Source organism: Mustela nivalis, assembly GCF_964662115.1.
Source record: "Mustela nivalis genome assembly, chromosome: 1".
Classification (NCBI taxonomy): Eukaryota; Metazoa; Chordata; class Mammalia; order Carnivora; family Mustelidae; genus Mustela; species Mustela nivalis.
The window spans coordinates 116,615,650-116,629,059 of NC_139020.1; the positions used below are offsets into that span (position 1 = coordinate 116,615,650).

At 45.6% G+C, this 13,410-nt stretch overlaps 1 protein-coding gene across 2 annotated transcripts in view; it reads left to right on the top strand.

Annotated features, from left to right (window-relative positions):
- Positions 1 to 13,410, top strand: part of HEG1 (heart development protein with EGF like domains 1) — an 87,368-nt gene that overhangs the window by 24,570 nt on the left and 49,388 nt on the right. The window contains exons 2-4 of one of the 2 annotated variants that reach the window (XM_082698818.1): positions 3,418 to 3,705; positions 5,359 to 5,655; positions 11,973 to 12,326. In XM_082698818.1, coding sequence (XP_082554944.1) covers positions 3,418 to 3,705; positions 5,359 to 5,655; positions 11,973 to 12,326 — 939 coding nt within the window. The remainder of the gene's footprint in view (positions 1 to 3,417; positions 3,706 to 5,358; positions 5,656 to 11,972; positions 12,327 to 13,410) is intronic. The other variant, XM_082698819.1, reaches the window with a different exon arrangement.

The window sequence follows — 13,410 nt, forward strand, 5'->3', positions numbered from 1 at the left end:
TTAGCTCACTTCTCTGAATTCCAGCTCTTGGCTCATATTTGGTCTTAGAAGATTTGATTCTTTACTTCCCAACTCACCAATGCATTTAGAAAAATTCTTTTTTTTTTTTTTAAGATTTTATTTATTTATTTGACAGAGAGAAATCACAAGTAGGCAGAGAGGCAGGCAGAGAGAGAGAGAGGAGGAAGCAGGCTCCCTGCCGAGCAGAGAGCCCGATGCGGGACTCGATCCCAAGACCCTGAGATCATGACCTGAGCCGAAGGCAGCGGCTTAACCACTGAGCCACCCAGGCGCCCGCATTTAGAAAAATTCTTTTAAAATTTTATCATATTTGGTTTGTAAGGGCAAGGTTATTTGGGACAGTACAAGAGTATTGTCTGCCTTTCTCTTTTGTTGATCGTGCACATTTTTTTTCTTTCTTCCGTCTCTAGCCAACTCTCCAGGGAGACTGCGTGGTTCAGTGCTAGCCACATCTTGTCTTTATGTGGCCCTTCTGTTCCTTCTGTGGGGTGTAGTGGAATTCCTTGAGCTGACGAAGGACGTTCCCAGTTCCTTGAAGAAGGGCATCTTGCTGCTTCCTCAGAGACTCAGCCATACGAGCTTTAGAGGCTCACCAGTAACCAAATCTCAAACTCATCTTAAGCCTTTAATAGAGTGAAATTCATTTTCTTCCTCTGCTCATGGCTTACCAGCTTCAGTGTATGGTTTTTGAGTCCTTTCTACCTCCCCACAATCACTTTTATTCTGACATCTTTTAAGGCTAATTTCTCTCATTGTGCCCAAAGGGAGAGAAAGCTTCCTCAAATCCTTTCTTCACCTTCTCTCGAAGCAAGCTTGCTGTGCAGCTCAGATAGGAAGAACAAAGGGAACATGCAGTGTGGGTGGGTTTCTGGTCTCTGTAACACTCCCACCCCCGCCAGTCTCAAGATTAACTTATGGACTTAGTGGCTGCCCCTGGAAATACCCCTCCATAGCCCACTGCCAGCTAAATGTGGGACTTGCCTGTCTGGGGCTGGGCCCCAGAAGAGCCCAGATGCCTGGGTAACCTCCCTCCCTCTTCAGGAAGTTTCTGTTAATTATCACTTACAGGAAACAGAATAGGAAGCATGGTAAGAGCAGTTCTCAAGGGATCTGGGGGAAAAGGGGTTCCCTTAGGAAAATTTATCAGAATCTCTTATGGAAGATTTTAAAATCACCACGCCTCCAATACCAATACGTGAGCCACACTTCTGGCAGGAGGGGAGCAGAGTGGGGAAATGCTGAGAACCACTGGTCTAGAACTACACTGTCCAGTATTGTAGCTAATAGCCTCGTGGGGCTATTGTGCTCTGGAAGTGTACAGCTAGAATAATACTCTGGATTTTATAGGTGTAATACCAGAAAAAGAAGGCAAAGTATCTCAATAATCTTTATATCAATTACACAGTGAAATGCTACTATTTTAAATATGTCAGAGTACATAAAATATTTATTAAAATTAATTTCACCTGTAACTTTCTAAATGAAGTTACATACATGGCTTGCATTCGTGTCTTACTTTATACACCTCTTAATGTTGATCTAGAAGATAACTTGTTCCTTTTGGGGAAAGTGTGTGTGTGTGTGTGTGTGATATTTTGAGCCAAAACATTGGTTCAGCCTGTAGCCTCTACTGGTCTGATGGTTGGCCATTTTTGCCTGACTCATACAGATAGAGGTGACTTCATTCATTCCTGCAGACGTTTCTCAACAGTGCCCACAGCCCCTGTTCCTAGGCAGAAAAGAAGATTGCAATCCCAAATGAGGAAAATAAAAATGGGCTTTTAAAGGAGCCATGTAATCAGCAATAACTTTAAATGGTCCTTGTCCTCATTGTTTTCTCTAGAAACTCATTAAATTCCGTGCCCTCCAATTAGCACATGTACTTCCTATTCACTTCCATATTAGTTTGGATATCCAGGGACACGACTCTTAGAATGTTCTTTTGATGTGATCTTCAGGAGCTGGTACCCTAGTGGTGGCAGGCTCTAGCTTCCAAGGCTTTTCTGGGTCATGTGCAGACATCATCAGAGTAGCAAGACAGCCTTCTTGGGTTGGACTTGGGCGCCCCACCTGCCTGCTATGACTCTGAACCCCCTGCCTTGACAAATGGCACTTAACACCACCGATGACCACCACCTCTGTGCCCAGTTTCCCCACAACTTTTATAGGACCCAGAAGTTTTTAACCAGTGCTCTCTTTGGCACCATCTTGGACAATATGGCAGCAAGTGATCACTTCAGTATATTTTCTGACTAACCTGCATCCATCCCTAATTTATCAAGGTCAAATAACAGTCCATATGAATAAGCAAACTTTCCCTGGCACCTCTGCACTGGAGATGAGGGGAAACCAAGGATTTGCTACAGTGCACTTTGTTCTGCCCACTGGGTACCGTAAGAGCACAGGGAGCAGGCTGTCTGGTGACTTGGGCAGGGAGCATGACCCTCTGTCCCTCCTCTGCCTCCCTTGCAAAGTGGGGAGGATGAGAGCACCTTCCTCGGCTTTGTGCAAGATTGAACAATGAGGGCACCTTGAGAGTTTACATTGATCGGTGTTTGGCACACACACTCGCATGCATGATTGCTGTTCAATCCTATTTTGAAACCTATTGTTTTAATTCAATAATACCTGTAGAATATCTTTATCTTATCTTATAACATTATTTTAATACCTCAGAGTATCCTTTCATATAGATATACTGCAACTGATTTAATTGATCTCCTACTGTAGGATTTTCAGTTTTGTTTGTTCCTTCCTTCCTTCCTTTTTTGCTATTATAAACAATGACATCATGAATATCAGTGCAGCTAAATTTTTCTTCACATTCTTGAGTATTGCTTTAGCATGAATTCAAAGAAACAGAATCACTGCATCAAACCTATTGATATTACTAAGGTTTTGATAATATGGCCAAATCCTTCACAGATTTTCCAGAATTGTGTCTGTCCCAGCCACGATCCCCTGCCTGCAAGAGTGGGTGTCAGGATAGAGAGCTGTCTCCTTTTACCTTCTACCACACAGGAAACACAGTTCACAACCTTGATGCTCAGAAGTGCTTCCTTCCTTGCTATCACACCTGACCCGTACCCCCCACACCCCTTCCTGAGCCTGCCCAGCCCCCTGAGGTGCTCTCCCCTGAGCTCCACACTGGTCTTCTTCTAGTGGTTTCCATCATTTATTCCACTTCCTGTAAAATTCAATCCTACTCGGTGTTGTTGCTTCATAATTTCTCCCACTGGACTGTCAGAACAATTCCCAAGGGGGAAAAAAGAAAGGTGAAATGATTCGATCTGAATCCACTTCCTCACGGATACATCTGCTCATGGCTTTTCTGAAGGTTTCCTTCTTTTTCAGAAGCCAGCAAGTTCTTACTGATCTATTTGCTTATTGTTTCAGCCGCTGAAGAGAGCAGTTGGACAGAAATTAACACTGAATCCCACATAGAAAACATCACCTTTGATCAGAACCAAACGGACTTTTCCACAGTGGTTTCCAAGGAGGCTGTGAGGACTCAGATCCCCACAAAGAACCATACTTCTTCAGATGCTCCAGAAAACATCACTCTACAGACCAAAGCAGCAGATGCTAGAGGAAGAAACAACTTTTCCTGGAAGACAAATTTCACCACTTCCCCCATTGGGGCTGACACAGCAACGGCTCTGACTTCCCAGAGCCTCACCAGAGGTGAGTTTGTGCCAGTGATGGCCTGTTTCCTACAGGTATGTCCCCGCCTGGAAAACGAAGTTTCTGCATCTCCCTCTTCCCCAGCCTGAGCCCCAGGCCCATCCAGGGTCCTGGGCTGTGGGTCCTGGGCTGTGCGGCTCGGACGCCCTCTGTGGCTCGCTGTGATTGAGCGAGTTTGCAACATAGTCCGCATGAGGGTGCAGATTTTGTCTGGAGGCCTGAGCAGTCCCGTGGAATTGACATTCTGTGTCCAGACTGAATCCCAGTGACACTGGTGACTGTGCCACACACCGCAGTCTCCGAGGGAGGTGCCAGGTCTGGCCCAATGGGCCACATAGCTGCGTCCTTGTGCACGTGGTTCCAACGGTGGTTCCTGCTTCAATCTGCACAGCTCAGCAGGTTGGCACCTTGTCACGAAGGGTTTCAAGAAGGGGCTGGGGCTGGATGTGCAAGATTTGCCTGGGGAAGGGAGGACAAAGAAAAGTGGCACCAATTGGGTACTTACTGCACACCCACACATCTGTTCCTTCAGTTCTCATGGCAAGCCAGTGAGGTCACATTATCCTCTTTTGAAGAATTTGGAAACGGAAGGTAGAGAAGTTAATTAATCTGAGGTGTCTAGGTCAAACAGCTCATAGGTTTTATGGTTGGGATTTGAGGCTCTCTGTGCATCTGAGCAAGGTAGAAGGAGTAGCTGAGGAGTGGGGTGCACAGATCACGTGAGGAAAGAAGAGAAGCTGGGTCTCTTTGTGAGGCTGGCTGGCCAGCAGCTTCCCATGGGGAGGGGGTCGGTCCCACCTGGAGGAAAGGACAGCTGTATGGAGGGGGTTGGGGCAGTCACAGAGAGCTTTGAAGACCAGGCCAATTAGATTTGGTGTGGTAGGAAGAGTCACCAAAGGATTTTGAATAGGGCAGTGACATGATCACAGCAAATCTGGGGACAAGTCAGCTGGCAGGCAGGTAGAAGACATCTAGGGTGGGAGATGAGGCAGAGGGAACCTGGAGTCAGGGGACCATCCAGGCAGATCCGGGTGCTAAGATCTATGGCCTGGTGGCCTTAGGTGCAGAGACAAGGGATTGGTAAAGACTCTTCACAAAGGAAAATTGATACAACTTGGTGACAGCCTAAAAGTAGAGGGTGAAGCCATCAAAAATGACCCCATGTTTTCCCCAGGAGTTCGGGTGGGGGACTCAATGCTATAAGGAGTGCAAAGGACAATATTTTATGTTCCATTCATGAGTGATGGACGTAGAGCTTAGAACTGCCCAGGGTGCCGCCTGGAGGTGCTGGTCATGCAGATATTGGAGATTTTGTTTATGTTGACTTTAAGTCAGTTCTGAGACCAGCTTTGTGGAATGTGAGTGATGAGTCATGGGGATCAGAATCGGATCTTTGATTCCATATCGTCTGACACTTAGCTTCATTGTGCCCCTTTTATAATAACTTGACCACTGAAAATTCTGTCTTTGTTGGTGAGATCTGAACACAGGCTTTGTCTTGGTTTGTGGTCTCTCCTTCAGGAGTGAATTTGTTATAGAATGAATAATTGCTCCTCATTTCTCCTCACAGAGGTCAGAGGTGAGCCCACTACCCATTACTCAGACATTTGGAGGTCTGCTGATGGAATTGTAATTGTTACTGTCTGCTTTCAGCTCTGGGAACGCTTCACTTGCCATCCAGCTCAGGGTCTGAAGGAAGAGCTGACCCTTCCCACACAGAGAGCGCAACATCCCGGGGTTCCCTGGAGAGAGGAAAGGGACTCCCGGAAGAAGTGACTGCGCACAGCCAAGTGGCTGCCACTTGGGTTTTAGGACAGTCCCCTCCTCCTGCTCTGGGGATGGGAGAAGAGATCACAGTCTTAGGGAAGAGAAACACCTCAGGCCTGGCGCTTTCCTGGCTGCCTTTCTCCAAGACTCAGGCTTCCTCCCCTCCCTCAGAGCCCTCCTCAGGTGAGTCTCCTAACCCAGCCTCCCACATGGATGTCATCCAGAATAGAAGTAGTAGATGCACACAGCTTCCTAGTAACATCCCTGTCACAGGGGCTGAGGGGGAAAGGTATTAGGGGCAAATGCAAAGTATTTGGGGGCAGAAGTACCACCATCTGTACAATGTATCTTTGTTCTGAAGTCCGTCTTTAAAATATGTTTTCTTTAACTGCATAAGGAGGAACATTAGAGTTGGTCTAATGGCTGCTCTAGGCCCTTTGTGTCCACCATCCCCTGCTTGTCCCCTCTCCCCACCTACACTGAGAGTTGTCAGTGTGTCTCCTTGCACAAGAGGCCACGCTTTGGGGTGAGTGAAATGGTGAGTGTTGCGTCATTTGATTAGGAGTTAGATTTGTGTTTCTTCATCATTGCAAAATCGCTTATTGCAATGGCAAAGATAACATAGATAGACATTTTTCTGGGTATCATTAAAAAAAAAAAAACAAAGTGCAAAGATAACAGATAGACATTTTTCTAGGTATCATTTAAAAAACACAAAAACAAAAACAAAATGCCCGTGTTTGGAAGACTGCGGGCAGTGGAGGACTCACCTCTCTGCCTCTTCAGCTCCTAATCATCAGTTAAGCCCCATTCCCGCCCCCCTCACCCTCACCTCCCCACTTCCCCACCCCTGCTCTGCGCAGGTATTCCCTTCGGCAAGCCTGTTCTCAGCCCTCTGAGCCTATGTGCTGTCTACCCTGTCACACCAGGGGATCCAGCATCTGTCTCCCCAGAGGCACTGTGATCCTCTTGAGGATCCAGGCTGTGTCTATCACTCCTCTTAAGTTCCCTGCCATCTCAGACCACCATACGGTTGGTAAGTAATGGGGGTTAGCATGTGCCCCAGTATCACAAGGCTCTTCTAGCCACAGGCCAAAGAGAATGCTGGAAACTCTGCCTGTCTTTTCCCACCTCTGAGGTTTTATTCAGAATCCGTGGATGCTGCATGTGTTTTCATCCACATGCCTGATGAAGCAGGACAGAGAGGGCTGGAAATCGTCTGGGAAATAGAGATTCGGTGGCTTCCGAAATTGCCATTTCCCAATTTTCATAGGTCAGGATTTAGAGATACTTTGAAAGACTAGGGGTTTGGGTTTATATCACCAAAGCAAAAACTGAACCTGGATATCTTTTCTGGAATACCTAAAGTAGGCAGTTTCTCCTTTATATACTATGTATAGTTTCTGCTGACTCGTATGTATGTAATTTATGATTCATGTCTTTAGGAGATTCCTTTTAAGATTATTCTTAAACATTGGTTAGATTGGATAAAAGCTATGAGCCTATTTCTAGTTTCAAAGGTCTGTGGTTCGGTGATTTACAACCAGCTTTACTAAATGGTAGAAAGGAAGTGTTTTCTAGGAAGCTACACTTTGATTCTGGTCAAGGCCATTTAATATTTATATTTTAAATTCAACCCACTACTGTGGTTTATATTTTGAAAATCAGCCTATGTTTCTAACTTTACTGGACTTGGCTCTGTCATCATCTAGATTTTTCAACATTAAAAAAATTAGTTGGCCCTCAAACTCCCTGAGCATTTGTCATTTTAGAACCTTATACTGGTAGGGGTGACTTACAGAGTCGGTGGACCATGTAACTCTTGATCTCAGGGTTGTAAGTTCGAGTCCCACATTGGGTATAGAGACTACTTAAAATAAAATCTAAAAAAAAAAAAAAAAAAAGAAGAAGAAAAAAAGAGGGGCACCTGGGTGGCTTGGTTGGTTGGGCGACTGCCTTGGGCTCAGGTTGTGATCCTGGAGTCCAGGGATCGAGTCCCACATCAGGCTCCCAGCTCGATGGGGAGTCTGCTTCTCCCTCTGACATTCTTCCCTCTCATGCTCTCTCTCTCAAATAAACAAATAAAATCTTTAAAAGAAAAAAAAAAAAAAGAAAGAAAAAAGAACCTTCTACCTTTAGGTTTTGAAGACTTCTGCCGTATCGTTCCTATTCCTTGAGTCTTTCACTGAGCATTTCTCTTCCTTTTTATAACGTGGGTATTCTGTGCTATCTCGAGGGCCACCTCTTTCAAAAACTAGATGCTACATCAGGCTTTAGGTGCTGCCAAATGAGGGAATGTTAAATGACCCATCTGGGTCTAGCCTGCCAGCCTCCCTGCTCCCTGGAGAGACTTGAAGCCACATGGGAAACACAGCTCTGTGGGGTTAGTAACCGCTCACCTGCGAACCAGAGCTCTGGTGTACCTCCTACCAGCCCTTAAATCTACATTCCAGGAGCTTACTATTGCAGCCTGAGCCTGACAGCGGGATAGATGGGCACGAGGGCGTGAGCTCTGAGAGCCAGCGGAACATGCCCGAGGCAGACCTGGAGGCGCCTCGCCGGCTGGTACTCTGTACAAGGGAAGCGAAGGGGGAGGGCTGCGGGTGGGAGTGGGGGTGTGTGCCTGTTGACGCTTGGCAACTCCATCCACCCGTAAATGTGACCCAGGGAAAGTCCTGGCACTTAGAGCAGTCCCATGAGTTGTGCTCTCTTCAAAGTAAGCTTTCATACAGCCGCCCGGAGCCTGGTCCAGAGAGGATGGGGTTCTCTAGGAGAAACATGAAGGGATTAGACCCCATGATCGTAAAGATCCTTCCTAGCTCTAGCCTCTGTTGCTCCCAACACACCTGGCCTTGGTATTCTGTGCTCCTGTCCCTCCTCGCTCTGCTACGAAGAAACAGGGATTCAGCACAACCTCTTCTGCAGCCGGGCCAGCCAGGCATTCCCGGCTCCCCAAAATAAGTGATATGCCAGGAATGTATGCTTTAAAGCAGGTATAGGCCCAGACCGCTACATCAGATTTTTAAAAACAGATCAGGAGCCATCTGAAATGATTTTTCTTGCTGCTTTAGCTCTTTCTATACTTTCCACATGTTCTGCAAGGACCGTGTGCTATTGGATCACTGAGGGGAAAATAAATAAGTAAAGCAACTAACAGGAAAAGTTCTCTTTTGAAGGCAGAAAGAGATATGTATATGTTGAATTGTGTGAGAATGGCTGCAGTTGAACACTAAATTTAGCCTTGAGCTTCCTGGAAACCAGGGCACAAAGGGAAACTGGGTGGGGTGCGAGACCATTGTCAGATAAAGTAAGCACAGAATTTCATCCATAGGCAGGCGTGTGTTGGGGGCCGTGAATGCTAAGACACTATTCTTGTAAGGAGTGTTGAGAATCCTAATAGAAAATGCCGCCGATTGTGGTTTTGAGGAAATTGTGCTTAAGATCTTTAAAAGGCAATATTTTATATAGATTCTCAGTAGGAGCTCAGGGTATAATAATGGATCTCAACTCATGAAAGTATGTCTGTGGGTGGCTGAGCCAGTGTGGTCCAGGTAAATTGCTTTGTGGTGATTTCACTTTGTAAAGGAAGAGAGCATAAATAACTCAGGAGATTGTAGATGTAGCATATCTTTCTCAACCATCAGCTGCTTCAGCTGGGTGTTCGGCAGGTCTTGGACAGCTGTCAGACCAAGGTTGAGCATTCGCTGCCCGCCTGAAGTTCCAGCATTTTGTGCTGGGATTGGGGAGTGGCCCATATACTTTTATCAGATGAGTGGGGCATTCTTTATACCTCCTGTTCTAAAGATTAGGGAACTTGGCTCGTTTCTGCTCCCAAATGGATGGCCTTCCCATTTTTGAATGGGTGCTTCAGGAGTAGTAATGAGCAAGGGACAGCGGTTATTAAATAACCAATATTGCTGGCCCATTGATTAGAAACATGGCAAATTTCTCCCGAGATGTATTCAGCACAGAGACTAGTGTAAGGGGTGACTCTCGATGAGTTTGACCAACCATTCTCTCTTTCTGGGAAGAGGCACCTCTTGTATAGAAGTACTCAGTACAGAAGGACTTACTACTTCACTGTGAGAATTAAGTGGGATTATGTCTATCAGGTACTTTCTTAGCACAATGTAGAAGGGTATATGTAGTACCCTGGCACATCGAACTGGTCGGTAAATGGCAGCTTTTAATAACGGCGGTGAGATGATGAAGCAGTGTTCCATGGAGCCTGGGTCAGGGACAGCACGACCATCATCCTTTTGTGGCTTTCAATGTTTGTGATTTCCGTAACTGTGTATCTGTGGCCATTGATTTGCTGTACAGGTACTCAGGCTGAGTCCAAGTTAACCGCCACTGTGCAGTGAATCGATGAAATCCTGCAGTTGACCAGGAATAGTGCTTTGATAGAGCACCCAGCAACTGAGGAGCTTGTAACTTGGCGGGGTCAGACGATGACTCTAATGACGTGAGGCCTGAGAAGCTAAGTGGCTAGTGAGGCTTTGGGGCATGTCTATATTATGCATTCCTTTTTTATATACTAATGGATTTCTATTTGTTTGGTTTTGCCTTTAAGTAAGGGTGTGTTCAAGTAGGCTGGGACTCTATTTGGGGGTCCAGTCTATTTTTTTTGTTTCAATCACTAGCTGTGTGGATTGCTTGCGTCTTCGATTTGCTTTCCTTAAGGCCCAGTGAGCAGAGCTGCAGGCTGTGTACTAGGCGTAGCTGGTTATGTGGTTTGTACAAGAGTCAGAGGAACCTTTGTGTTTCCTGTGCTCCCCCCTCTCTAACTATATTTAATATTTATTCGTGCTTTTGGTCACAGCTGCACTTAGGACTGGTCTTCAAGGAACGATTTTTTTTTAAGATTTTTATTTATGCATTTTAGAGAGAGTGTGCAAGCAGGGGAGGAGCCGAGGGAGAGGGAGAGGGAGAGGGAGAGAATCTCAAGCAGACTCTGTACTGAGCATGGAGCCTGATGTGGGGCTCAGTCTCACGACCCTGAGATCAGGACCTGAACCAAAACCAAGACTCAGACACTCTACCAGTTGAGCCACCCAGGTGCCCCTTTAAGGGACCATTTATAATGAGAACTTAATTCATCCCTTTCTGGGTCGTAAATAACAGCTTGAAACCTTTCATTATAAAGGTATAAAGTACTTCTATTATTTTTGGCTTAAAAAGAAAAATGTTTTTTCTTGCCTTTGGATCTTGCTGGCCATGTTTCTTTTCACTCACCATGCTTTCCTGTGGTTTATTCCTGTTTGGAATGAGAACGTCAGGGTGCCCTTCTGGAGGCCAGTTCTTAGGGTGTCCTTTGGAAAGTTCTTTGTGGAAAGGAGCCATTAGCAAGCCACTTTCTTCTGTGGAACAGACTGCATATTTTGACCAAAATGGCCTATAACTCAATTTTTGAGGCTCTTGACAATTAATAGTGGTGTCTGCCATCCTTTTCATCAAAAAAGTGTTCCCATCCTGGAGTCCTTGATCTCCCAGGGTCCCACTGGCATGGTATGTAAGCTTGAGAGCCGGTCTCCAAAGCCTCATGAAGCTGACTGTAATTATGGGACCTGTTCACTTTTGGATGGAATTAAATCAAATCAGTGTGGTAACATTGAGTATGTCTTGCTGACTTGAAGCTCTGTTACTTCTTTTTTTTTTTTTTAAAGGTTTTATTTATTTGACAGAGAGAGAGAGAGATCACAAGTATGCAGAGAGGCAGGTAGAGAAGAGGGGGAAGCAGGCTCCCTGCTGAGCAGAGCCCAATGCGGGGCTCGATCCCAGGACCCTGGGATCATGACCTGAGCCGAAGGCAGAGGCTTAACCTACTGAGCCATCCATGAGCCCCTGTTCTGTTACTTCTTAAAGGCAGTTCAGTTAATGGTCTTTCAAAACCTCAGGTTTACATGGTCGTGAGGTGGGAAAAGTAGAGAACGCTTGATGCAGACAAGGGCCGGAATTACTGCCCTAGGCTAGTGTTATTCCCCCTGTGGTCTGCAGAGCCCTGGCCTCCCCAGGGGTGGCCTGGGGGCAGGACTTCTGGAACTGCCTTACTTTTATTCATTTATATATTTGGATTTTAATCTACTACATCAGTTTGAACAAAAGGATCACATGGCTAAAATGAAGCAAAACAAAAACCTGTACCTTATCACATGGCCACTCCCTGTATAATCTCTAAACTGGAATTCCAGAGTAGAAGTTTTTTCCTTCCTCTATAAAAACCAAGGCAAAGAATGTCTAGAGGCTTTCTCCCATCTTCCTTTCAGCTAGAGCCAAAGCTTTCCACTGTGCTAAGTGAAGGACCTCACCACTTCCTCGCTTAGCTCTATGAGAATCAGAGCCCATGAAGAGCGAGTGTCGTCAAATGTGTTTATCTATATTTAGGTCCACATTATCTAGATTTATGCAACAAAAGATATTAAGCATTATTTGTATCTAGATACATCCCTCATTTTCTTAAACCCTGGAGTAGTGTTAAAGCACATTTTCTTCCATTTTAGCTTCCGGAAGCTCAGAGGAGCTGAACAACTCCACCATTCTCTCAAGTGCCTTGGCGAGTCGGAGAGCGAGTGAGCATGTCGCCACCACGCTCCCCACTGATGTCCCCGGGATGCTCCCGTCTTTAACCGTCAGTCTGCAGCCCCTAAATGAGACCGAGAATTTCCCCAAGGACTCTGAAATTGCCAGGACTTCAGTATCGGCCCATTCTTCACCCTTTGAGGCAGGGTTGCAAAGAAATAGGGAAATAACCAGGAATCCAGGAGATGGGGAATTCACCGAGCCGTCCACAGAAAATGGATTTGGCCTTGCATCTTCCCGGGTCTCCGTGGGATTCTGGCAAAATGATTCCCCAAGTAAGTATTTAATCTTCACTTGGTCTCTTATGGGCCTTTAAAAAAACTGTTGAGGGGCACCTGGGTGGCTCAGTGGGTTAAAGCCTCTGGGTCCCAGGGTCCTGGGATCAAGCCCTGCAGTGGGCTCTCTGCTCAGTAGGGAGCCTTCTTTCCCACCCTCTCTCTCTGCCTCCTTGTGATCTCTGTCTGTCAAATGAATAAATAAGATCTTTAAATAAATAAATAAAATAAAAAACTGTTGGGTTGTCTTGAAAGATGGCTTCACGAACATTTGCCATCTCACAAAAAAATAAAAGGGAGCATATTCTCAGCTAATGCCATCTCCTCTGTCTGGTACACCACCTTATCACATTTTTATTTTCATCCTTATGAGAACATTGTGAAGTCCATCAGACAGGCATCATGACTCCTGCTTTTATATAGGTGAGGAAACAGGCTCAGAGGGGTGAAGAAGTGAGGGCGCAGTCCTGTCGCTTGATCAGAGCAGAGTCAAGAGCTTGTCCTCAGAGCTAGCCCTGTGGATGTCTTCTTACCACCTATGGGATTGTCCTCAGTGAGAGCGGGCCTGTTCTTTCAGCCTAGCTGGAGTTTGTTTATATACAGATTGTTCTTCCAAATAACACGTGCAGATAAAAGTATAGTCCTTCAAATTCATCGTTTCAGTAGACGCCCTCTAGTTTATTTTTTGTTTGCTATACTTGAAAATTAGAAAAATTAGTGGGAAAAAAAAAGAATTACTAGTGGAATTGATTGAGAAGAATGCCTCTGAGCAAGCCCTTTATGTAGGCACATCATATATGTTGAACGTAACCCCCGCTCTCCTTTGACCCCTTTGGGGGAAAGACAAGAAAACACCCAAGCCTGCAAGTTACTCTGCTACTTAGCACATTCTCTTTAAAAGCTCCCTTCTTCACCAGAGCTTATTTTTAGTATTGCTATCTTATTGACATCGAAAAGGTTTGAAATAATTATCTAGACTATGAAAATGCCTGTCAGGTTACCCATATAATATATACTCTACAAGGTCCTCGCGAAGGGGATCTTTGCTTAGGGAGGACGCACGTCTCGGTTGTTGGGGAATCTC